Source organism: Cervus elaphus, chromosome 6, assembly GCF_910594005.1.
Source record: "Cervus elaphus chromosome 6, mCerEla1.1, whole genome shotgun sequence".
Lineage (NCBI taxonomy): Eukaryota > Metazoa > Chordata > Mammalia > Artiodactyla > Cervidae > Cervus > Cervus elaphus.
Genome location: NC_057820.1, coordinates 4,250,856 through 4,275,357, shown reverse-complemented (window position 1 = coordinate 4,275,357; position 24,502 = coordinate 4,250,856). Strand labels below are relative to the sequence as shown.

Genomic DNA, 24,502 nt, shown 5'->3' with positions numbered 1-24,502 from the left:
AACCATAAGCTCGTTCCCTGAGTCTGGGCACACTGTTATTTTAAACGTGGCTTGGTCATTGGTGTCCCATATCTTGTCCTCTGAGTTGTGCCTGTTGAGACAGGAATAAGTATTTTGCCAGCCGTGGATAAAAGCTGGGGGAGACCCTGGCTCCTTTTTCTTGCCTTCGGCTTTCTTGCCCTCTCAGGCTTTGTGGATGACGCTCTTCCCTTGTAGCCGGATGTGGCTGACCTGTTGACAGACTCTAATGTGTGTTTCCTGAGGCTCTTCAGCTTTATTGTAAAATGGATCTGATGTGCGTTAACCATAGACCTCTGGTGGGGCCCGCACCTCCTGGGTCACCTTCCTTCAGCCCGCCGACCTTGACGCCTGCCTTCGGGTGCAGAGCACTGGCTCGGAGAGGCTGCTTGAGCCAGAGGACAGGGGCTCCCTGCTTGGCCCCTCGGTAACTTCCTGGGGCCCTGTGTGTGTGCGGGTGTCTGTGTGCCGCCGGTGAGCCTGGCGCCTGCGTTCACCCTCGTGCCTCCCCGTGAGGCTGCCCCTCCTGGCTCGTCGTCAGGAGCGCTTTGAGGGTGGGGGGTTTAGTCGCCAAGTTGTGTTTGACCCTTGCGACCCCATGCCAGGCTCCTCTGTCCATGGGATTTCCCAGACAAGCATACTGGATTGGGTGGCCATTTCCTTCTCTGGGGGATCTTCCCAACCCAGGGATCGAACCCAGGTCCCCTGGCTTGCAGGCGGACTCTATACCATCTGAGCGGGCGGTGGGAAGGGCGGAGGGAAGGGCGAGTGTGAGAGTGCCAGGAACTCGGGTCCCCCTGCGCTTTCCAGAGAGGGCCCTGGGCTCTGGGAGGGATGCCGTTGGAGTTCGGCGGGGGCCCAGGGCTCGCGGGTCTTGGAGCTCCGCCTGGGGGACCGCTGAGGCCAAAGTGGGGGCCAGCCCTGGAGGCCCCGGGGCGGAGGACAGTGGGCGAGAGCGGAGTTGAGGAGAGCCTGAGGGTCTCTGAGCATCGAGGGCTGCCTGTTCCTGCCGTGCAGCGTGGTGCGCGCCCATAGTGGCCCTGGCCGCGGGAGTGAGGCTGGGGGCTGCAGAGCGGCACCTCCACTCCGGCCGCCCCCCCACCTCCGGGGGGCTTCTGGGGCCGCGCTGCTGAGGCCCCCACGCCGCAGCCAGCCTCGGGGCAGCGAGTCCTGTGTCCCCCAGGGTCTTCAGGGGCATCCCCGCAGCCACCACGCCCACATCCCTCGCCCGCCAGCCTTGAGGAAGGAGCTCCTGGGGAGTTAGGTTGTAGGTTGTGCCCGCTACGTGTGTGTCTGGTGTGTGTGTGTGCTGCTGTGTGCAGGTGGGCAGCGTGGGACTCTGCAGAGTGCTGAGAGGCGGTGGACGCCTTGTGGAGGGGACTGCCGCGCCCTGGGGAGGGCGCGGGCACAGCCCTGGCTCCTTGTCAGCCTGGTGGTGTCACTGCCTTCAGTGCGGGGACGTGTCCCCTCCGTTTCCCTGTCGTCTCCGCTCTTCAGTCAGAGACTGAGGGGAGGCCTGTGGCAGTCCCCGATGCGGCCGGTGGAGGAGGCGCTCGTTCCCTGTAGCGGGGTTTTCGCCCTCCCCCCAGGGCCCTTCCCTGGGGCGCCGGTTCTCAGTCCTTGTGGCCGCCTTGAGCCATTGTTACCCCTGCTGGCTGCCGCCCTTGGGCCACCCCTCCCCTGTCTATCAGCCCCCCCACCTGCCAGGAGCCCCTGGGGGACCCCTCCCCTGCTCAAAGGTTTCCGCTGTCTCATCCTCAGTCCCGAGCTCCGACTTGTCCAGATTGACTCTGTCGCCTTGAGTCTGCCTGCATGCCAGTCTGTGGGCCCCACCCTAGGAGGGGGCCGGCTCCCCCTGGCCTGGGGTGGGTCCCAGCCTGCCCCCTCCTCTCGTACTTGTCCCCCTGAGGACACGCGCGGTGGAAGGACCACTGCCTTCTCCAGCGGCACGAGGGCGCTCAGCCTCTGGGACCCAGGCTGGGCTACAACGTGGTCACAAAGCTCGTGTGGGGACACCCCCAGGGACCCAGACACCCCCTCCCTCCGGGCCCTGTTGGACTGGCGGGAGCAGCCCCACGTGTGGGCGTCCCCAAGGGCATCTCTGAGCCCCACACCTGGACCGCAGCACAGGGGCTGAAGGCACAGGTTGGCCTGGGGGCTCGCTCTGCATCTGGCCCCTGGAGTGGGTCCTGTGATGGGCAGAGGTGCGCCCTGGGCTCCCCCTGGCTCCTGGGCCCAGCAGCCAGCTCCACAGCAGTCTCCCCGTGACCGTGACTGGTAAGGGGAGCAGGTGGCAGGGAGCCTTTGCTGGCTGGGCTCTCTGCTCCCTGCGCCAGTGCTGGAGCTGCAGGTGACATGCAGCTGAAGCTCGGAGGGAGTGCTTTCTGCTCGGAGCTCCTGGGTACTTGTGGTGACCTTAGCAAGACACAAAAAATAATACATCCAAAGATACCATTTACAGACCTTTCAAAAATCATGGCCTGTAATGTATAGCTTGAGTTCTTATGCTAAAAATAATTATGCAACTTTGATTTTTTTTTTTTTTTTTTGGGCCTCACCAGGTGGCATGTGGGATCTTTGTTCCCCAACCAGGGATGGAACCTATGCCCCTACATTGAAAGTGCAGAGTTGTAACCTCTGGACTGCCAGGGAAGTGTCCCACCACTTTGAGTTTTGATAAACTTTATCTGCACTCTGTCTGTGTGACGTTATGTAGCCTTAGCAGTGGACAGAAAAACCAAGGTTTCTGTTGCTCCTGGTTCACTTCCTGTCAGTCGTCTTCAGTGAAAAGCATCTCGATTTACACTCAGCCTCCCAGATCACAAAGCCCAGAGTTGTTTTGCGTTTCCCCGTGCCCAGTCACCTCTGAGTGGTTCCCTACTGTTACCCCTCCACACCCTTAGTAACTCCCGTCCCTGCAGTCAGGTCAGGGTCCTCGGGAAGGTGGGCCTCTCATCCCTGGCCCTCTCCTTTCCAGGTGTCTTTGATTTCCTCGCCTTTGCCCCTTGGCACCCAGTTCTCTTCCCCAGAGGCACCTCCTCTCTTTAGCAAAATGTAAGCCCTTAGAACCCAAGCTCTGGATGCCCAAATTCTTAGACCCCTTCTGGGTGCCAAAGGATTCGGTGTGGTTTAAAATGTGTAGTACGTCTCTTTTACCGCTGGCTGGATCCTAGATGTTAAACAGATTGGGCCTGGAGACACCTCAAACATCATTTCTTACAAATGTAAATAGACATTGCCTTGGGAATATGAAACCAACTTCTGAATAGGTTCCATTATAAACCACCAGAGAAAAGCAAGGAAGAACACAAAGAACCTTTTTTGAAAGTTTTTGTAACATTTGGGAGATATAATTTTAAGTTTATAGAGACTTTGCAAGAAACATATAAGGAACTTCCATATTTTCTTTACCCAAATTCACTAGCTGTTTACGTTTCATTCCTTTTGTTTTACCCATTCTGTGAGTAAGGTGTCCTACGTGAGTGCGTGAGGGTTGCGGGGAAGCACAGCAGAGGCGGTTGGGAGGCGCCCCTTTGCTGTTGCTCAGTCGCTCAGTCGTGTCCGACTCTCTGCGACCCCATGGACGGCAGCACGCCAGGCTTCCCTGTCCATCACCATCTCCCGGAGCTTGCTCAAACTCATGTCCATCGAGTCAGTGATGCCATCCAGCCATCTCATCCTTTGTTGTCCCCTTCTCCTCCTGCCTTCAGTCTTTTTCAGCATCAGGGTCTTTTCCAGTGAGTCAGTTCTTTGTATCAGGTGGCCAAAGTATTGGAGCTTCAGCTTCAACATCAGTCCTTCCAGTCAATAAAGGTTGATTTCCTTTAGGATAGACTGGTTTGATCTCCTTGCAGTCCAAGGGACTCAAGAGTCTTCTCCAGCACCACAGTTCAAAAACATCAATTCTTCAGCCCTCAGCTTTCTTTATGATCCAACTCTCACATCCATACATGACTACTGGAAAAACCAGTGCTTTGACTGGATGGACCTTTGTCGGCAAAGTAATATCTCTGCTTTTTAATATACCGTTTAGGTTTGTCATAGCTTCTTTTCTAAGGAGCAAGCATCTTTTTAATTTCATGGCTGCAGTCACTGTCTGCAGTGATTTTGGAGCCCAAGAAAATAAAGTCAGTCACTGTTTCCACTGTTTCCCCATCTATTTGCCATGAAGTGATGGGACCGGATACCATGATCTCATTTTTTTGAATGTTAAGTTTTAAGCCAACTTTTTCATTCTCCTTTCACGTTCATCAAGAGGCTCTTTAGTTTCCTCCTCGATTTCTGCCATAAGGGTGGTGTCATCTGCATATCTGAGGTTATTGAGATTTTCCCCAGCAGTCTTGATTCCAGCTTGTGCTTCCTGCAGCCCAGCATTTCGCATGATGTACTCTGCATGCAAGTTAAATAAGCAGGGTGACAACATATAGCCTTGTTGTATTCCATTCCCCATTTTGAACCAGTTCGTTGTCCCATGTAAGATTCTGACTATTGCTTCTTGACCTGCATACAGGTTTCTCAGGAGGCAAGTAATGTGGTCTAGTATTGCCATCTCTTTAAGAATTTTCCATAGTTTGCTGTGATCCACAGAGTCAAAGGCTTTAGCGTAGTCAATGAAGCAGAAGTAGATGTTTCTCTCAAATTATCTTGCTTTCCCTGGGATCCAATGGAAAGTATACCAGAAGGGCACTCTCTTCTGTGACCACAGCACAGTTAGCACGACCAGGAAATGTAATATGACCCAGGGCTGTTCTCCTCTGTAGTCTGTGTTCACATGGCGTCAGCTGTCCCAGTAGTCTTCTTTATACCTTTTTTGGCCCGTGGTCCAGGATGTGGTACAGGATCCACCTGTTGTTGTTCAGTTGCTGAGTTGGGTCTGATTCTTTGTGACCCTGTGGACTCCAGCACGCCAGGCTTCCCTGTCCTTCACTGTCTCCTGAAGTTTGCTCAAACTTATGTTCACTGAGTCAGTGATGCCATCCAGCCATCTCATCCTCTGTCACCCCCTGCTCCTCCTGCCTTTAACTGTCAGGTCTCTCTGTGTGTGTGCTGTGCTGAGTTGCTTCAAGTCCTGTCAGATTCTTTGCAACCCTGTAGACTAGCCCACCAGGCTCCTCTGTCCGTGGGATAATCCGGGCAAGAGTAGCAGCATGGGTTGCCACGCCCTCCTCCAGGGGATCTTCCCAACCCCGGGACAGCGCCCATGTCTCCCGCGTTTCCCGCACTGGTGGGGGCTCTTCACCTGAGCCACCGGGGAGCCCCCGGGTCTTTAGCCCCCTTTTAATCTGGGACAGTTCCTCAGTCTTTCTTTGTCAGCTGAGAGAAATGCTTCACCTAAAAGCTGAGGATTCTGTTTTATCAGGTGGCCATACTGAGCACTATAGCCTGGGAAGGCAGCCTCTCTGATAGCTTTGATGGAACCAGGGTATAGAGGAGTTTTTGCTGAAGAAAACAAAAACAAAACGCCATGTAGTGAAACATCAAAACATTACTGCCAATCACGAAAAACAGCCATCTCGTGTTAACGACTGTAGAGCTTTTCCATGTATGGGAAGATGGAGAAGTCTGGGCTGATTGAAATCATTCCTTTGAAATACATCATTGCTCTATGGGGCCAGCATCCTGGTTTTCTGCATCTTGAATCCCCTCAGGGTGTACCGTTAGAGATGGCTACAGTGGCTGATGGCTTGGTGGGAGGCAGCATTCTTTGTTTACCAAAATGATAGGTGGTCTTTTTTGTCCACATGGGACACTGACATTTTTAGAGTCAGAGTCATTGTTTCACAGGCTGTCCCTCTGTTTCGGTGTGTTCCTGTTTCCTCATGGTGATATTCAGGTGATGCATTTTTTGGTAATTGCCATCAACCTGGTGTGGTGTTGTCAGCATCAGAGGAGGTGCCCTGCACTGTCCATCCTGATGCTGGGGATGCCCACTGTGATCACTTGGCTAGGGAGGTGTCTCCACTGTGAAGATAATTAATTTTGTCTTTGTAATCAACAAGTAATTTGTGGGAGATACTTTCAAACTACGTAAAAATCCTTTTCTTCATCCAGCTTTCACCTACTAGTTTTAGCGCCCATTGACTAACCCAGAAGTCCATCAGTCTTTCTCTGCTCACTGTTGTTGTTTAGTTGCTAAGTCATGTGTGACTCTTTGTGACCCCATGGAGTGTAGTCTGCCAGGCTCCTCTGTCCATTGGATTTCTCCGGAAAGAATACTTATTTGGGGCATTCTAAGAATTTTCCTTCCACCTTCACTCATGTATTCATTTTCCTATTTATATCCATATCCATTTGGGCTCATGGATTTCTTTTTTTATTGGTGGGTTATAATCCCTTGTTGTCATTATGTATTTTGATGATCACATTCCAGATTTAGTCAAGCGAGAGCCCTTTCAAGCCGGGTACTGTTTTTGTTAAACCTGTCGCCATATTTCTTTGAGCACCTTCTTTCTAGCACACAAGACGCTTCATGCTTATCTTAAACTTTCCAGTGGGCCCTAAAAACCATTCATTTTCAGTGAATGAGCCAATGTGGTGTGTTCCAAAACAGTTTATTTTGTAGCACCATTTAGGATTTATTTGTGTTACTCGGGTCTGTTTATATGTTGCTGGGAGGGAAGACCGTGTGACTGTTTCATGAGTGGCTTTCTTTTTATGATACATGGAGACTTTATAAATAGATAATATAGATTTACCTTATAGATAATTTACACTAAGTTACAGGTTAGTACTAGAGCAGCTGTTACCCTTTGAGCACCGGTCACGGACCTGTGTCTTTAATTCATATGGTGACCCTTGTTAAACATGAGGAAGCTGAGTCTCAGAGAAGCTAATGTACAGACCAGAGTCACACAGCTGGTGAATGACTGAACCAGGGTTTCAGTTCAGTTTGGTCTGACTTCAAAGCTCACTTTTTCCGGATATACTTTATTACGCTGTAATACATATCCTTACTCTCAATGACAGAACTTGTACATATTTTCATTGAATTACAAAAAGCTTACTTGTGGTTCAAGAGCTTTTCACCTGCTTCATAATTCCGTGTCTACATGAAAATCAAGTCTGCAGAATTAAAGTCTGTGATTCAGCATATTGATCTCTCAAAGGAAAGTCTGCTTGTTTTCACTAGAGTGATTCAGCTGTCCTCATGTTTCTGTAAGTATCCAACAATTCCCTAACTCTTTTATTTTCTTCTTACAGGAATTTGCTTGCTAGAAAACAGAATGCAAGACTTGACAAACAAAATGACTTGGGATGGAAGTTATTTGGAAAAGTACCGCTTCGAGAGAATGCTCAGAGAGACTCAAAGAAGTTACAGCAGGTATACAGGGTACAAAGACACAGAAACATGGGGTACAGCACCCATTTATGAGCCTTGCATAAATGACCATTATTGAGGCTTTGAAATTGGAAAGCTTTGTTTTTTAACTTGCATGCCAAGTACCTGCTATTTAAGTCTGTCTTCAGAACCTGGGTGAATTCAACCTTCTTCTTCCAGCTTGTATGCACACATGGGAAAGTTGAGAGGGCTGGGCTTTAGAATTTGATTAAATTTAATCAGTTTTTTCCCAATAAGAGCTACAAATGTGATCAAATTTTTATTAATTGTGTTTGATATTAGAGAATTCTCCCTTCTTGATCCCAAGGGTTTTAGCTGTTTAGAACTTGATTAAATTTAATCAGTTTTTTTCCAATAAGAGTTACAAATGTGATCAAATTTTTATTAATTGTGTTTGATATTAAAGAATTCTCCGTTTGGGACTTACCCATTCCCGTGCCGCCTAGGAGCAGGGAGGCTGGGGCCTTCGTTACCCAGGCTGCTGTGTGACCCCCTTCTCCTCGCTGGCGAAAGCTGCCCACCTGCCTTTTGGGGAGGGTGGGGTTCAGGGTGTCTCGCCACCTTGGGCTCCTTTGCCCGCCGCGGGGCAGGGGCCAGCCCTGGAGGCAGGCGCTCCTCCTTCCTGGGAGCGGGCTCAATCACAGACTAAGCAAGGCCAGGGCGTGTTTGTGGCCTCAACCGCCCCGACTATGGCCACTCGCACCTTCTGCTTGGCCCTGGGTCCCAGCCATCCTGACAGTGGGGCGTTTGCCCAGTGCCGTGACACCGCCAGTAGCTGACCCCCCCCCCCCGCCCCGCACTGAACCTCGGTTTTTTATCCACTGACACTTGTTCAGTAGACACTTCTCTAAGAGCCAGCCTCGTGCATCGCCCTGGAGTTAGAGAAATGGCACTGCTCCCACGCTCCAGAACACCCCTCTGGTGCGGAAATGATTCCAGGGCAGGGTTACTGAGAGGAAGGCAGGGCCTCCATGGGGAACACGCACTGGGGTTAAATGAGTCATCACCAGGGTTTCTAGTTCATTTAAAACTCGCCACAACCTCCAGAAGAAATTAGTTGCTGTCTTCATTTTACCAAAGGCGCCCTGGGACCAGGCCGAGTGAGTGTGCAGCTGGAAAGCAGAGGAACTGGAGTTCAGCCCCAGGCCTTCGGGTGCCAAGGCCCTCGACGTGGCTCCTCCTCTGCAGGAAGTGTAGGGGGCAGGTGCCAGGTGCCAGGCGGCCTGAGCTCCAGGCTTTGTGCAGTGTGAGCCCAGGGCGCAGGGGGCAGGCCGTCCTGTTGGTGGGACCTGTGGGATGGGATGTGATGGGCTTGGAGCCTGCCCCTGACCTGGAGGCTGTGGGGAGCCCGAGGGCTTTCCTCATGCAGGGAATGATGAGGCCCCCTGGCAAGCGTGCAGCTCTTGGTCTTGTCCGGGTGAGAGAAGGGGGTCTGGCTCAGTGCCCGTGGAAGTCGTGGGACTGCTAAGCCTTGTGGCCCCTCCAAGTATAGACGTGTTAGGTCTGGGGGTGCACTGTGTGGGGCTCTGGCTCAGACCACAGACTGGCTTTGTACAGATTTCATTGTTTATGTTTCGGCAAATTCATGGTGTTTCGAACGTTGTCTAATGTTCCTTATAGCAGTTGTCGGGACCCAGGAGACTTGCAAAATAAATCAGTGTTGGAATTCATTTTTAGAGACTGTTACATTTTGAATTTGGATCACTTATTGTGTAGGTTGTTAAAATAACACAATTAAAATGTGTGTTCACACGCAGAGCTCAGCTCTGCCGTTTCTTAGGAAACTCAGTAGCTAAGCTGTTACAAAATTTTTGAAGAAATCTACACTTTTCTAAAAAGTTATACTTTTTATATACATTATGCTGTGTAGATTTTCCCATGGCTCTTAATGCCACTTGCATCATGCTTGAATTTCTTTGCTGTCTTCGTCAAACCCCCCTTTTTTAAAGGCAAACGTGGATTATGTTCTTAGAGGGTTCCTGTGAACTGAGTGATAGGTCAGTTAATTATGTAGTAACACGATACTGCAAACAAGAGGGCCATCTGGCTGTAAGCATCAATAATAAAGGAGGTAACGGTACCCGCATGCCTCACACAACCCTGCCTCCGTCCTGTGTGCTGGAGCCGCTCACCCCTCACCCTGGGCCCTCCCCTGAGCTGGGAGGAAGCTCCTGGGCGCAGGCTGGAGCTGGCTGCTCTCAAAGGCATCGGTTCTCCCAGCCTCCCCTCCCCGCTTCAGAGGGCCCGTCCCTGGGGCCTGAGTGTCCAGACTGGTGATCCCAGATGGTGGCAGTAGCTCTAGTCAGGGCTAAAGCATAATTAAGATATTCAGTAGACTCTTAATTCCTTTCCCCTTTCTCTTTGGAAATATTTTGTACTTGAGTAGAAGTGGCATCCTGTAGTGATTTAAAAACATGGACTTTGGAGTCAGACTTGCTAGGTTTGAATCCCAGCTCTGCCTCACACATGGGCCTCCGGCTGCCTGCCCGACAGCTTCCTCTGGACGTCTGGTAGGCCTTCCCTGATAAACAAGCACCAAAGCTAAACTCTGATTTTCTTTTTTTCTCATCTGTCAGACCTGTTCCCTTTGCAGCTTTTGGTAGATGACAGCCTTGGCCTTCTCTTTCTGGTCTGAAGCTTTAGAACCACTGGGCTACAGTCCATGGGTTCACAGAGAGTTGGACATGGTGACTTACACTTTGACTTGGTTATAGTAATGTGTAGAAGATGTATAAGAATATTAGGAAATAAAATAACACTTGGAAATTACTGCCCCCCTAAGTGATCACTGTTTGCATTTTGGTGTTTTTCCTTTCACTAATTTTTCCATGTGCTTTTCACTTTTTTTTTTTAAAGAAAAGGCCATTTGAAAAATGATAGCGAGTCTTCGTAATTTGAGTACACATCAGAGGGTCTCCGGAGTGCAAACACCTGGGATGATGCTTCAGAACATATCTGTCGCTCTTTTAGGCCTCACACCGTGTATACAGATGTGGGGGACTGGCAGTGTTGTCAGGAAGTGAGGTTGAACAGCAAGTTTCAGTCCTGGGCGGGCTCTGAGGCAGTTGCTGCTTGTGACAAGGATAGCAGCAGCAGGAACAAGTTTGCAGGCTTCACCATCCTGGACAGAACTCTGTCAGGGGAGTAAACACGAGTACATGTGTTTGGGTTCATATAATATGGGATGTCTTCAGTGACCTTCTGGAATTTCAAGTCAGGTCTTAGATGTTAAAGTTTTGCCCAGAATAAGGCAAAACCAGGACAACTTAAAAGTGACATTCATTCTCACCTCTGGGTTCTCAGAAAATTGTGAAGCATCATAAATTGCAAGAAGGAAAAGCCTTGAGTGCTCACTGCAGGTAATTGGTAGCTGGCCTACAAGTATACTCTAAAACAATTTAATTTCATTTAAAAACAAAACCTTTCTTCATTCTTTCTTATAATCCCTTATGCATTTGGAAAATGAGTTCGAACCAGTTTACAAAAAAGATCATATCTCAGTTACAGACAAGAAGGATGAAGCATACTCTAACATGTCTCTCCCAGTGAAGGGAGCCACACCACTCGAACATAAACATAGTACCTGGAGCAGCAGTGTGAGACTCTGGAAAGGAAGTAGTAGCGGGTGGTTTGGAGAGGAAGACCGGAAGCTCCGCTGAATGGGTCACACTTACCACTCTTTGCATCCTCTGGTATCCCCAGCTTGACACAGGGTAGTATAAATAAGGGCTGATTGTGTTGCAAATCTTGCAAAAGATATAAACCTACAGATTCAGGGGACCAGGAGGCTCAGTGAACTCCAGACAGGATGAACTCACAAAGTCAGTGCCCAGACATGTCATAACCATGGTGCTGAAAATGTAGACAAAGAAAATAAATCTTAGAAGCAGCCAGAGAAAGTATATCACTTACTGGGGAAGGAGGGTTTATGACTTGCTTTTCCCATCAGAAACCATGGAGGCCAGCAGGAAATGAAACAGCATTTTTTAAAGCGCCGAAAGGAAAGAACTTCTCATTGTTCAGTCCCTGAATTGCATCTGACTCTTTGCGACTCCATGGCCTGCAGCATGTCAGGTTCCCTTGTCCTTCACCATCTCCCGGAGTTTGCTCAAACTCATGTCCATTGAGTCAGTGATGCCATCCAACCATCTCATCCTCTGACGGCCTCTTGTCATTTTGCGTCCAGTCTTTCCCCGCATCAGGGTCTTTTCCAGTGAGTTGGCTCTTCGCATCAGGTAGCCAAGGTAATGGAGCTTCAGCTTCAGCATCAGTCCTTCCGATGAATATTCAGAACTGATTTCCTTTAGGATGGACTGGTTGGATCTCTTTGCAGTCTGAGGGACTCTCAAGAGTCTTCTCCAACACCACAGTTCAAAAGCATCAATTCTTTGGTGCTCAGCTTTCTTTATGGTCCAACTCTCACATCCATACATGACTACTGGAAAAACCATAGCTTTGACTATATGGATCTTTGTCGGCAAAGTGATGTCTTTGCTTTTTAATACTTTAACTCTTTTTAATGTCTAGGCTTGTCATAACTTTCCTTCCAATGAGCAAGCGTGCTTTTTAATTTCATGGCTGCAGTAACTGTCCACGGTGATTCTGGAGCCCAAGAAAATAAAATCTGTCACTGCTTCCACATTTTCCCTTTCTATTTGCCATGAAGTGATGGGACCAGATGCCATGATCTTAGTTTTTTGAATGTTGAGTTTTAAACCAGCTTTTTCACTCTCCTCTTTTACCCTTATCAGGAGGCTCTTTAGATACTCTTCTCTTTCTGCCATTAATGTGGTATCATCTGCGTATCTGAGGTTGTTGATATTTCTCCTAGCAATCTTTTTTTTTTTCTCCTAGCAATCTTAATTCCAGCTTGTGAGTCATCAATCCTGGCATTTTGCATGATGTACTCTGCATACAAGTTAAATAAGCAGAGTGACAATATACAGCCTTGTTGTACTGCTTTCCCAATTTTGAACCAGTCAGTTGTTCCATGTAAGGTTCTAACTGTTGCTTCTTGAACCACATACAGGTTTCTCAGGAGACAGTTAAGGTGGTCTGGTATTCCCATCTCTTTAAAAATTTTCCAGTTTGTTGTGATCCACAAAGTCAAAGGCTTTAACGTAGTCAGTGAAGCAGAAGTAGATGTTTTTCTGGAATTCCCCTCCTTTCTCTGTGATCCAGTGGATGTTGGCAGTTTGACTCTGTTCTTCTGCCTCTTCTAAATCCAGCTTGAACACCTGAAAGTTCTTGGTTCATGTACTGTTAAAGCCTAGCTTGGAGAATTTTGAGCATTACTTTGTTAGTGTGTGAGATGAGTGCAGTTGTGTGGTAGTTTGAACATTTTTCGGCATTGCCTTTCTTTGGGATTGAAATGAAAACTGACCTTTTTCTGTCCTGTGGCCACTGCTGAGTTTTCCAAATTTGCTGGCATATTGAGTACAGCACTTTCACAGCATTATCTTTTAGGATTTGAAATAGCTCAGCTGGAATTCCATCACCTCTGATAGCTTTGTTTGTGGTAATGCTTCCTAAGGCCCACGTGACTTCACACTAGGATGTCTGACTCTAGGTGAGTGACCACACCATCATTGTTATCCTGGTCATTAAGACCATTTTTGTACAGTTCTGTGTATTTTTGCCGCCTCCTTGTATTAATCTCTTCTACCTCTGTTAGGTCCTTACCATTTCTTTCCTTTATTGTGCCCATCCTAGCTTGAAATGTTCCCTTGATATCCTCGATTTCCTTGAAGAGATTTCTATTCTTTCCCATTCTATTGTTTTCCTCTACTTCTCTGCATTGTTCATTTGAGAAGGCCTTCTTATCTCTCCTTGCTGTTCTCGGGAACTCTGCATGCAGTTGGGTGTATCTTTCCCTTTTCTCCCTTGCTTTTTAATTTTCTTCTTTCCTCAGCTATTTGTAAGACCTCCTCAGATAACCACTTTGCCTTCTTGCATTTCTTTTTCTTTTACGATGGTTTTGGTCACTGCCTCCTGTACAGTGTCATGAACTTCTGTCCATAGTTCTTCAGGCACTCTACCAGGTCTAATCCCTTGAATGTATTTATCACTTCCACTGTATAATCATAAGGGATTTGATTTAGATCATATCTGGATGGCCTAGTGGTTTCCCTACTTTCTTAAATTTAAGCCTGGATTTTGCAACAAGGAGCTGATGATCTGAGCCATAGCTCCATGTCTTGTTTTTGCCGACTATATAGACCTCCTCCAACTTTGACTGCAAAGAATATAATCCACCCTGGCCCAGCTGCCTCATTCTTTCTGGAGCTATTAGTAATTGCCCTCTGTTCTTCCCCAGTAGCATATTGGACACCTTCTGACCTGTGGGGGCACTTATTTTCCAGTGTCATATCTTTTTGCCTTTTTATACTGTTCATGGGATTCTCACAGCAAGAATCCTGGAGCGGTTTGCCATTCCCTGCTCCAGTGGACCATGTTTTGTCAGAACTTTCTAATGTGACCCGTCCATCTTGGGTGGCCCTATGTGACATGACTTATGCCTTACTTAACTCAAGAAAAGAACTATCAACCCCAGATTCTATCTATATCCAGCAAAAATACCCTTCAGCAGTGGAAGTAAAATAAAGATCTTTTCAGATAAAGGAAAACTGAGGGAATTTGCTGCCAGCAGATCTAAAAAAATTACTGAAGGAAGTTTTCCAGACAGTAGGGACATTACAGTAGAAGAAACCTGAAACATTAGGAAGGAAGAGGAACAGAAATGGTCAAAGTCCAGATGAACACAACAGGCCATTGTTCTCTTAATGAGGTCTTTAAAATATGTCCTGTTGAAAGCAAAAACTATGTTGTTGTATGGGATTTTCAGCATATGTCGATGTAGTATGTATTACAGATAAAGCAAGAAGCGGGAGGGGATATGATGGTGATGTTTCTACATTCCACTTGAAGTGCTAAAATATTGATTCTAATTAGATTGTGAGAGATAGATATTGTAAATCTCAGATCAACTACTAAACTTCACAAAGAGAACAAAAAACAAAATATTTTAAAATGGAATTCTAAAGAAAGTTCCAGGAAGTGAAATCAAGACAGGCAAGAGGAAATGTAGGAAAGAAAAACAGAAAACATAAGCTGGATGGCCCAAATTGAGACATATCAATAATTTACCTTAATATAAATGGTCTGAGCATACCAGTTGTGTCTGACATTGTCAGAATGGGTTCAGAAGCAATGACCCAACTATATACTGTGTAAAAGAAATTCACTTCAAATATAAAACATGTAGTTATAATTAAAGGATGCAAAAAGATAACACTGCCATGAAGACACTAGTGAAAATGCAGATGGAGCAGATACAGTAACATCAGGAAAAGCAGACTTCAGAGCAAAGAAAATCACCAGGGATGAGGTGGGATGTTCCCAATGAAGACATAGTCACGTTGCGTGTACATCTAACAGCAGAGCTGCACGATGCCCAGAAGAACCTGACGGATCCGAAACAAGCAGGCGTGTCCACGGTCGCGCCTGAAACGTCCGCGTCCCTCTCAGTAACGATGGGGCTCCTGACGGAGTGAGTGGGCAGCACAGGAGCGCCTCCCGTCACCGAGCCAGGCTGCTGGGCGTCTGGAGAGGATGCCACGCCCCAGCCTGAGCACGACACACCTTCTCAGGCTCACGTGGCTGGTCACCAAGATAGACCGCAACCTGCAGCATAAAATAAACTAGATTGGAAAGGGTTCAGTTTATACACACTATCTTCCCTCACCACAGTGGAGTTACAGGATCAGAAAGATAAGAAGAACATCTCCCCACACTTGGAAATTAAACAAGTAACATGCTTCTAAACCCCTGGAGAAGGAAACGCTAATCTAATCCATTACTGTCGGCCTGGAGAATCCCATGGACAGAGGAGCCTGGTGGGCTGCATGCAGTCCATGGAGTCACAGAAGAGCTGATCATGACTGAGCGACTGAGCATATGCTTCTAGATAAGTTTTGGGACAATAAGAGAGTCACAAGGAAAATGAGAAAATATTTTCAACTGAACAAAAATACAGTCTATCAAAATTTGTGGGATGCGCTGCTTAGAAGGACGTTTTTATTTTTTTGGCCTCACTGCGTGACTTGTGGGATCTTAGTTCCCCAACCAAGGATCAAACCTGGGCCCTCGGCAGTGAAAGCACAGTGTCTTTACCACTGGACTGCTGGGGAACTCCCCAAGAAGGGAATTTATAGCAGTAAGCCAGTCTGATTAGAAAAGAGAAAAGTTCTCTAATCTAATTTTCTACCTTAAGAAATTGTAAAAGGAGCAAATGAACCCAAAACAAGCGAAAGGAAGAAAATAACACATGTAAGAACAGAAGACACTGAAATTGAAAACAAAAATTAATAGTCAAAGAAACCACAACCTGGTTCTCTGAAATGATCAACAAAATCAAACATGAACAAAACTGACAAAAAGAAAGGAGAACCAAATTATCAGTAAGAGAAATTAAAAGAGGAGATACTACTGCAGACGCTGCAGAAATTAAAAGGGTAAGAGAATGTAGTAAATAACTCTCCAAACATAAGTTTGATAACTTAGATGAAATGATCCACTTCCTTGAAAGTCACAAATCACCAAAGCTCATTCAGGATGCAATAGATAACAAATTGTGCTGTAATTATTAATGAAATGGAAATTGTAGTTAAAAACCTTCCATAAAAGAAATCTCCAAGCCTAGAGGGGGTTTCATTGATGAGCTCTCAAATATTTAAAGAAAGACTGGGAGGTGACTGTGGCTCAGATCATGAACTCCTTATAGCCAAATTCAGACTTAAATTGAAGAAAATAGGGAAAACCACTAGACCATTCAGGTATGTCCTAAATCAAATCCCTTATGATTATACAGTGGAAGTCACAAATAGATTCAAGGGATAATTAGATCTGATAGAGTGCCTGAAGAACTATGGATGGAGGCTCATGACATTGTACAAGAGGCAGTGATCAAGACCATCCCCAGAAAAATAAATGCAAAAAGGCAAAATGGTTGTTTGAGGGAGACTTACAAATAGCTGAGAAAACAAGAGAAGCTAAAGGCAAAGGAGAAAAGGAAAGATACCCATCTGAATGCAGAGTTCCAAAAAATAGCAAGGAGAGATAAGAGCGCCTTCCTAAGTGATCAGTGTAAAGAAATGAGGAAAACAATTGAATGGGAAAGATTAGAGATCTCTTCAAAAAAATTAGAGATACCAAAGGAACATTTCATGCAAAGATGGGCACAGTAAAGGTCAGAAACAGTATGGACCTAACAGAAGCAGAAGATATTAAGAAAAGGTGGCAAGAATATACAGAAGAACTATAGAGAAAAGATCTTAATGACCCAGGTAACCATGTTGGTGTGATCACTCACCTAAAGCCAGACATTCTGGAGTCCGAAGTCAAGTGGGTCTTAGGAAGCATCACTACGAACAAAGCTAGTGGAGGTGATGGAATTTCAGTTGAGCTTTTTCAAGTCCTAAAAGATGATGCTGTGAAAATGCTGCACTCAATATGCCAGCAAATTTGGAAAATGCAGCAGTGGCCACGGGACTGGAAAAGGTCAGTTTTCATTCCAATCCCAAAGAAAGGCAATGCTGAAAAATGTTCAAACTACCGCACAATTGCATTCATCTCACATGCTAGCAAAGGGATGCTCAAAATTCTCTAAACCAGGCTTTAACAGTATGTGAACTGAGAACTTTCAGATGTACAAGCTGGATTTAGAAAAGGCAGAGGAACCAGAGATCAAATTGCCAACATCTGTTAGATCACCAAAAAAGCAAGAGAGTTCCAGAAAAACATCTACTTCTGCTTTATTGACTACGCCAAAGCCTTTGACTGTGGATCATAGCAAACTGGAAAATTCTTAAAGAGATGGGACTACCAGACCACCTAACCTACCTCCTGAGAAATCTGTATGCAGGTCAAGAAGCAACAGTTAGAATTGTACATGGAACAACAGACTGGTTCCAAATCGGGAAAGGAATATGTCAAGGCTGTATCTTGACACCCTGCTTATTTAACTTATATGCAGAGTACATCATGAGAAATGCTGAACTGGTTGAAGCACAAGCTGGAATCAAGATTGCCAGGAGAAATATCAATATCCCCAGATATGCGTATACCACCCTTATGGCAGAAAGTGAAGAACTAAAAAGCCTCCTGATGAAAGTGAAAGAGGAGAGTGAAAAAGCTGGCTTAAAACTCAACATTCAAAAGACTAAGATCATGGCATCTGGTCCCGTCACTTCATGGCAAATAGATGGGGAAACAGTGGAAACAGCGACAGACTTTATTTTCTTGGGCTCCAAAATCATTACAGATGGTGACTGCAGCCATGAAATTAAAAGAGGCTTGCTCCTTAGAAGAAAAGCTATGACCAACCTAGACAGCATATTAAGAAGCAGAGACATTACTTTGCCAACAAAGAATCTGCATCGCAGGCAGATTCTTTACCGGCTGAGCTACGAGTATAAAATATCTAATTCTTATTAATCTTGGATTTTAGAGAGGCAGCAGGTTATATATCAGATTTTTCTATGAGGCGTTTGTGGAAGAGAAAGAAAGGGGGAAGCAAGGAGAAAGGAAAATGGCGGTGTGGTCATTTAATTTGAACAGTTTTTATTCTGTGCATGGATTGTCTCCTACTATTGTCGTGGTGACAGTTAATTCATCTGAGCAGTTTAACTCTATTACCTCAGATGCCATGATACCATAAACTGGATTCCGGTGCACGGTGCTTCTCAAGGGAGGTTTGCTTCTTTTTCCAGGTGTGGAAGTGATGCCTTTGCCCGTCAGTCTGAGAGGGCAGAATTCAGGGCACACTTTCAGTCTTTCCACTGGGGCTCCCTGGGGGATGTAGTAGCTCGAGACCAGGAAATGAACGGGCCGGTCTTTACTAGGGCCACAGACCCTGCTGGGGTCAGAGGGTCTCAGGCTTGGGAGGGGCTCTGACTCTGGAGCAGAGAGCCCCTGGTCTGTGTCCTGATTCTGTCACTCACAGTCAGCTGCGTGACTTCAGGCCACTGACTTGACTTTGCCTCTCTCACCTGTGGTCTCCTTCTCTGCAAAGATAATGCCCATCTTGCCTGTGCTTGTGAAGGTTCAGTGGGAGGAAATCTGGGTGGTAGTGGCCCCAGTGGTGGTAGTGGGTGGTGGTAGTCACAGTAGTTCCTAGTTCCTTGGTTAAAAGACTCTCTGCTTCCACGGGTTCGACCGATAGGCTAAGACCCTGTGTGCTGCGTGGTGCAGCCAAAATAAATACATAAAAGCTACTGCAGTCATCTTGTTTTTAAGTGTGGATGTTCCTGGAACAGTGGTTGGTGTCCAGTGAAAGCTCAGTAAATGTCAGTGGCTTCTCATGTTCTGGTCTCACCTCAGGGCTATACCTTTACTCTTGTAGTGGATAAAAATCTTAAAAAAATAAAATAAAACAACTTTGCCTCTGTCAGGAGTGTTCAGTGTGTTTTGGAAATTTGTAGTTGGCAAAATCAGTCTTGAATTCCATCTGAAATAGCTTAAAAATTGTTTTGTTTTTTTTCAAGTTATAAAAAATAGTTCATGAAAAAGACACCTGTAGAATCCCCAAATGACAGAGGCAGGCAGAGTCAAACAGGAAAGCCTTCTTCACCTGAGGCTCGGCGCCCTGCCGGCCTACCCTCCCCAGCCTTCCTCTGACCCAGGGGACCGTGTACGCTTCGCTCGCGGGCACACGTTTGTGACCGAGTTGTGCAGCTTCTCTCTGGCGTGTCCACGATCGGCTCTCAGGAGACTTGCCCAGTCTGACCCTGAAGACGCCCTGGCCGGGACTGTTCAGAGGGGACTGTCCGTCTTCTGAACCTGGTCTGTGACTGACTGTGGGCTCCGGTGATCATGTCTGCAGCTGAGTAGCCTGCTGAATAACCTGAACCAGCAAAGCGTGTTCCAGGCAAGTAGTTGAATCCGGGCCGCTTCGGAGGAAGATGTGGGGAGGTGGCCCTTGGGAGCTTTCAAATGCTCCTGTGCTTCCGTGAACAATTTAATGTGTTGATACAAAAATATTGACAGCCAGAGAAAACTGCTTTTTTCCCACATCAATCTAATTCCCAATGGAAGATTGAGATTTTTAAAGTATTTTATAATCTGTGAACACTGTTGGATCAGCAGGGAAGACACATCTTGGGCCTTTCCCAGGGGTTTGGGCATAGGCCTGGCTGGCTTGTCTTGGGCTGTGATGCATGGAGCATAGCTGACCCTTCGGAGGAGGCATAGGCAGCAAGCGCCCACGTGGGACTTGAAGAAACGTCAGATTTGAGAGGGGTAAGGCTATGAACTTTCCTTTAAGTTTCCTCTAAACTGTCCTTTAAGTTACTAGTCTAAGTTGAACTCAGAATGTCGCTTTGCATCTTGTCAGCATGTGGAAGCACTTCAGCTGGAGTTTTGTCTTTGCCACTGGAAGCTCCATTGTTGTTCAGTCGCTCAGTCGTGTCTGACTCTTTGCAACCCCGTGGACTGCAGCACGCCAGGCCTCCCTGTCCTTCACCATCTCCTGGAGCTTGCTCAAACTCATGTCCATTAAGTCAGTGATGCCATCCAACCATCTCATCCTCTGTTGCCCCCTTCTCTTGCCCTCAGTCTTTCCCACTCCGTGGTATCCTTGAATTAACAGGCAGGTGTTAGGTTTGTTCCTTGATCCTATGCCCGTGTCTGATAGTTAGTGTGGCCTTAGGGCCATGGAGGGGACACGACTGTGGTAAACTGATGTCGTAGTTTGAATACTGTGCACCAGGGGAGTTGATAGGAAGAGGCTCGATCCAGACTGCCCGGGTTGAAATCCCGCCCTGTCCCTGACCAGCTGTCTCTTAACCGGGGAAGTTACTCAGAGCCTCAGCTGCTGCGTCTGGGAAAAGAGGGGGTGGGGAGAGGATGCTCATGGTGCCTATACTCATTTCCTGCTGCTCCTCAATAAATCACCGCCAAACTTGGTGGCTTAAAACAATAGATGGATCCTCCTGTAGTGAGGAGGTCAGAAATCTGAAATGAATCTTCCAGGCTAAAATCAAAGTGTCGGCAGGGCTGGTCTCCTTAGAGACCCGGGAGAGAACCGGTGCCTCCTGTCCCAGGTTCTGTAAGCTGCTGGCCTTCCTCGGCTTGTGGCTGCATCACTGCAGTTTCTGTTGCCATCAGCGCATTGCCTTCCCCTGCTATAGTCACGCCCTCCTCTGCTTGCATCTTCTGAGGACAGTTGTGGCTATTTTGGGCCCACCCAGATAATGAAGGGTAATCTCCCCATCTCAGGGCCCATAACGTTAATCCTGCCTGCAGAGTCCTTTCTACCATGTAAACTAACAGTCACAGGTCCCCAGGATTAAGACATGGGCGTGTCTGGGGGCCGTCCCTCAGCCTAGCACAGGACTGACTCAGCTCACGGGGTTGAGAGTGTTGAATGGGACTCATCTGTCTTAGCTCACACCTCAGATGCTCCCTCCTAGGTGGTGTCTTCTAAGCAGTTTTCCCTGACCACCAGTCTGAAGGACCGTCCTCTGCCAGAGGGCTGTCGGGTATTTTCTGCACAGCACTTTTCTCCGTCGTAAACTCTTGCCCACTTGCTTGTTGCCTCTTTGTTGCCTGCCTCTTGACCCCTCCCAGAATATGAATTCACGAAGCCTAGGAGCAGACCTTGTTTGCTTTTCACTTTCTCTCCAGGGCCTAGAACAGTACCTAGCTTTATTGGATGGTTAATACAAATTTGTTAAATGGGTGAAAGTGAAAGTCTCTCAATTATGCCCAACTCCTTGCGACCCCATGGACTATACAGTCCTTGGGATTCTCCAGGCCATAATACTGGAGTGGGCAGCCATGCCTTTCTCCAGGGGATCTTCCCAACCCAGGGATTGAACCCAGGTCTCCCACATTGCAGGTGGATGCTTTACTGTCTGAGCCACGAGGGAAGCCCGTTAAATGGATGAATGTGGGCATTTCAAAGCACGCCACTTTGTAGACTTTTTTCTTATCTCTGTGACAACATACACATTTCCCCATATCATTAAGTATTCTCCCATGATCTCATTTTTACGCACTAAGTTATGGCCTTTGTGTAGCCATATTTTGGTTTATTTAACCAGTTTCCTCAATTGGGCACTGGAGCCGGTCCTTTCCTTTGAAGCCCAGTGGCCTGAAGCAAGGCTGGGTTTTGTTAGCTGTGTGTTAGGGTGCTGCATGGAACACATCACCCAGTCTCACCTCCTTGACCTCAGAGGGTAGAGACAACCTTGTTGTAGATTAATCAATAAGGAACTAAATCAAGTGTGCTGGTAGCCTGGGAATGAGCTCTGGCTAACTCAGAAACTTCAGGAGGCAGAATTCTTTACAGGTGAATTAAGATAAAAGTCACATCTAATGCCATACTGAGATAGAAAAGAGGCTCTGTTGACTTCTTATTTTTAAGTTTCAAATTTTAGTAGATTCAACCTGTCCTCACATGGTATATAGTTAAAACTTTATAAATGGTACTCAGATCTAAAATATGTGATAGAAACTATTGTTAAAGTAACTTGCAGGTTATGACCTGCCAGAGGAGATAAGCAGTGTGTTTTTGGTAAGCATTATCTTAATATGTATTTAGCCCATGCTTAACACGTGTCTGTCATATTTAAATTGAGTGAGTCTGCGGGCTCCAGCTGGCTGACCTCTAAAGTACGTGTGGACTAGATGTTGGTAGGAGAGGCTGAGAACGCCTATCTTTGAGAACAGAACGAGCTTTCTTCCTGTTTCAGGACTTATTTCTGGAAGGACACAGTAACTCCTCAGGCTGGGTCAGCTGCCTCTCCTGGGGCTCTTGGAGGCCTCCGATTCCTCTCCGTCACAGATCAAGCACCCACAGAGTGTGGTAATCATCTGCTTGCTGGTCTGTGAGGGACTTGAGGACAGGAGCCTTGTTCATCTTTAGTCCTAGGGCCAAGCACTAGTGCTTGGGGAGAGATGAAAAGACGGATGGGAGAATGACGGAGTTCACACAGGTTGCGTGTCTCCTCTGTGCTGGGGGCTTTGCTCGTCTTCAGTGGTGGAGAGACAACAGCCAGTCCCCACCCTCAGAGGTTTCCGAGTCTCTTGAGGGAAATAAGTACTAATCAGAGAGTCGTATAATTACAAGGTTTGATTAAGTGCTGTGAGAAAACAGAACGTGATGCTAGGAGGGAGATGAACAGGGCCTTGCTGTAGCTTGCATGGTAGGGAAGAGAGTGTTTCTGCAGGGAAGGTATTTAAGATGAGATCTGAAGATGAGGTCGGCCTTCGTACTGGTTTAGTCCCCTTGTGAAGAAAAACCTCAAACCTAGAGAAGGGTTCAAGGAATAATTTCATGATGAACAGCTATATATGCTCTGCTTAGATTGAACAGTTGTTGACATTTTGCCATATTCATTTTATCATGCCTTTCTAGTTTTAAAAAATGGAATCACTTGAAAGTAACTTGCAGGTATCATGACATCTTACCCATAAATACATCACCGTTCAGCCTCTACACAACCATGAAGGTGTTATTAGGCTTTAAAAAATCATCAGTAATTTCTGCAACAGCACCTGACCGTGGCCATGTTCAGACGTTCATGACCAGATCATCTCTGCCTTCTCTAGTTGCGCCTAACTGTTCTTTATGCACCAGCAGCCAGTCAGGTTTGTGTTTTGACCTTGGTTGTTTGTCACTTTATTCTCTTAATGGAAAACAGTTACTCTACCATTCTTTGATGACATTTACCTTTTTAAAAAAAAAAATGATCATGGGTTAAAGATTGAGGAGATGTGTGAAATGAAGCAGTAAGATGGAAAAATTTATTCCAAAGACATTTGAGGAAGTAGATAGTTATAAAACCAAAAAAAGAATTAGAATAAGATTGCTAGGTTAGATTTAAATAAAAGAATAGGGTAGGAAAACGTCACCTTTGGAGTTAAGCTTTCAGTTGACATAAATGTGCAAGTTAATATGTCACTCACAGTCTCTGGGTTCTAATCGAGTGGTGGGTAGCAAGGCTTATCTCCTAGAGGATTAAAACCTTCAGGGAGGCTGGTTAAAAACATCCAGGTATAAACTGAAGAGACACCTCTCCCCCATGCATTTGTCTTACTTCCAGATTTTGAGTAAGTTTTGTAAACAAGGCTTTCCTTAATCCTTCCAGCCAGAATCAGCCTCTCCCCTTTTATCCTATTACTTTTAACAAATGGCTTTATTGTGGTATGATTATTTACCATCAGATTCACTCAGTGCACATGTTCATGATTTCTTAATAAACTTACACAGTTACGCAACGGTCACTGCAACCCAGATGTAGAATATTTCCATCACTCAGGAGAGTTCCCTCATGCCTATTTGTAGTGAATCTCCACTTCCACCTCCAGCTCCAGGCAAAGATTGATTTGCTTTCTGTCGAGAGATTTGCTTATCAAAGACATTTCATATAAATGGAATGCATATTATCTTTCGTCTGCCTTTCACTCCACAGTGCCCTGAGGCTCGCCTGTGTGCTGTCCATGTGCAGCATGTATCATTGCCCCTGTTCATCACTGTAGGTGCTGTTTATACATTCCTCACACAGTGGATTTTTTTTGGTCTTGGGCTATAATGAATAATGCTGCTGTGCATATTTGCTAGCAAGACTTTTTGTGGATGTATTTTTTATTTCTTTTGGGTAGATTCCTACAAGTGTGGTGGTGGTGGTTTAGCCACTTGGTTGTGTCGATGTGTATTGAACTGTATATATAAGACACTGCCAGATTCTTTCTAAAATGGCTGCAACTGCCAGCGACTTATGAAAATGTCTTATTGTTGTCTGACTCCTCAACCGCAGCTTGATGGACACTGTAGGTTTCTGAGTGAAGTTTCTAGTGGTAACTTGGTAATGCTATTATTAAGAAAAATCAGCTGGGGAAAGCCTCCTTCCATGGTCTGAGGAGTTGTGAGTTTCCATCAAGGAAGAAGGGTCTGTGCTGTCTCAGACCCAGAGCTCAGCCCTTGAACATTAGACCCATGGGCTGACCAGCAATCGTTTTGACCTCACAGTAGATTTTAAGACTTAAAGCATTGAGGTATGATCTGCAAACAGTGGAATGCTCTCCTCTGAAGCATACTATTCAATTAGTTTTGAGGAATGCTTATCAAGATAGTAATTGTCA

At 46.4% G+C, this 24,502-nt stretch overlaps 1 protein-coding gene and 1 long non-coding RNA gene across 8 annotated transcripts in view; one reads left to right on the top strand and one right to left on the bottom strand.

Moving 5' to 3' along the window:
* Positions 1-24,502, top strand: part of TBC1D14 (TBC1 domain family member 14) — a 103,304-nt gene that overhangs the window by 40,032 nt on the left and 38,770 nt on the right. For all 7 annotated transcript variants that reach the window (XM_043906095.1, XM_043906100.1, XM_043906098.1 and 4 more), the window contains one exon: positions 7,219-7,339. In XM_043906095.1, coding sequence (XP_043762030.1) covers positions 7,219-7,339 — 121 coding nt within the window. The remainder of the gene's footprint in view (positions 1-7,218; positions 7,340-24,502) is intronic.
* Positions 11,097-18,431, bottom strand: LOC122696300. Its single transcript, XR_006341729.1, has 3 exons — positions 18,053-18,431; positions 14,735-15,040; positions 11,097-11,209 (listed from the first exon to the last, which is right to left on the bottom strand). It is a non-coding gene; the product is annotated as an uncharacterized LOC122696300 (long non-coding RNA).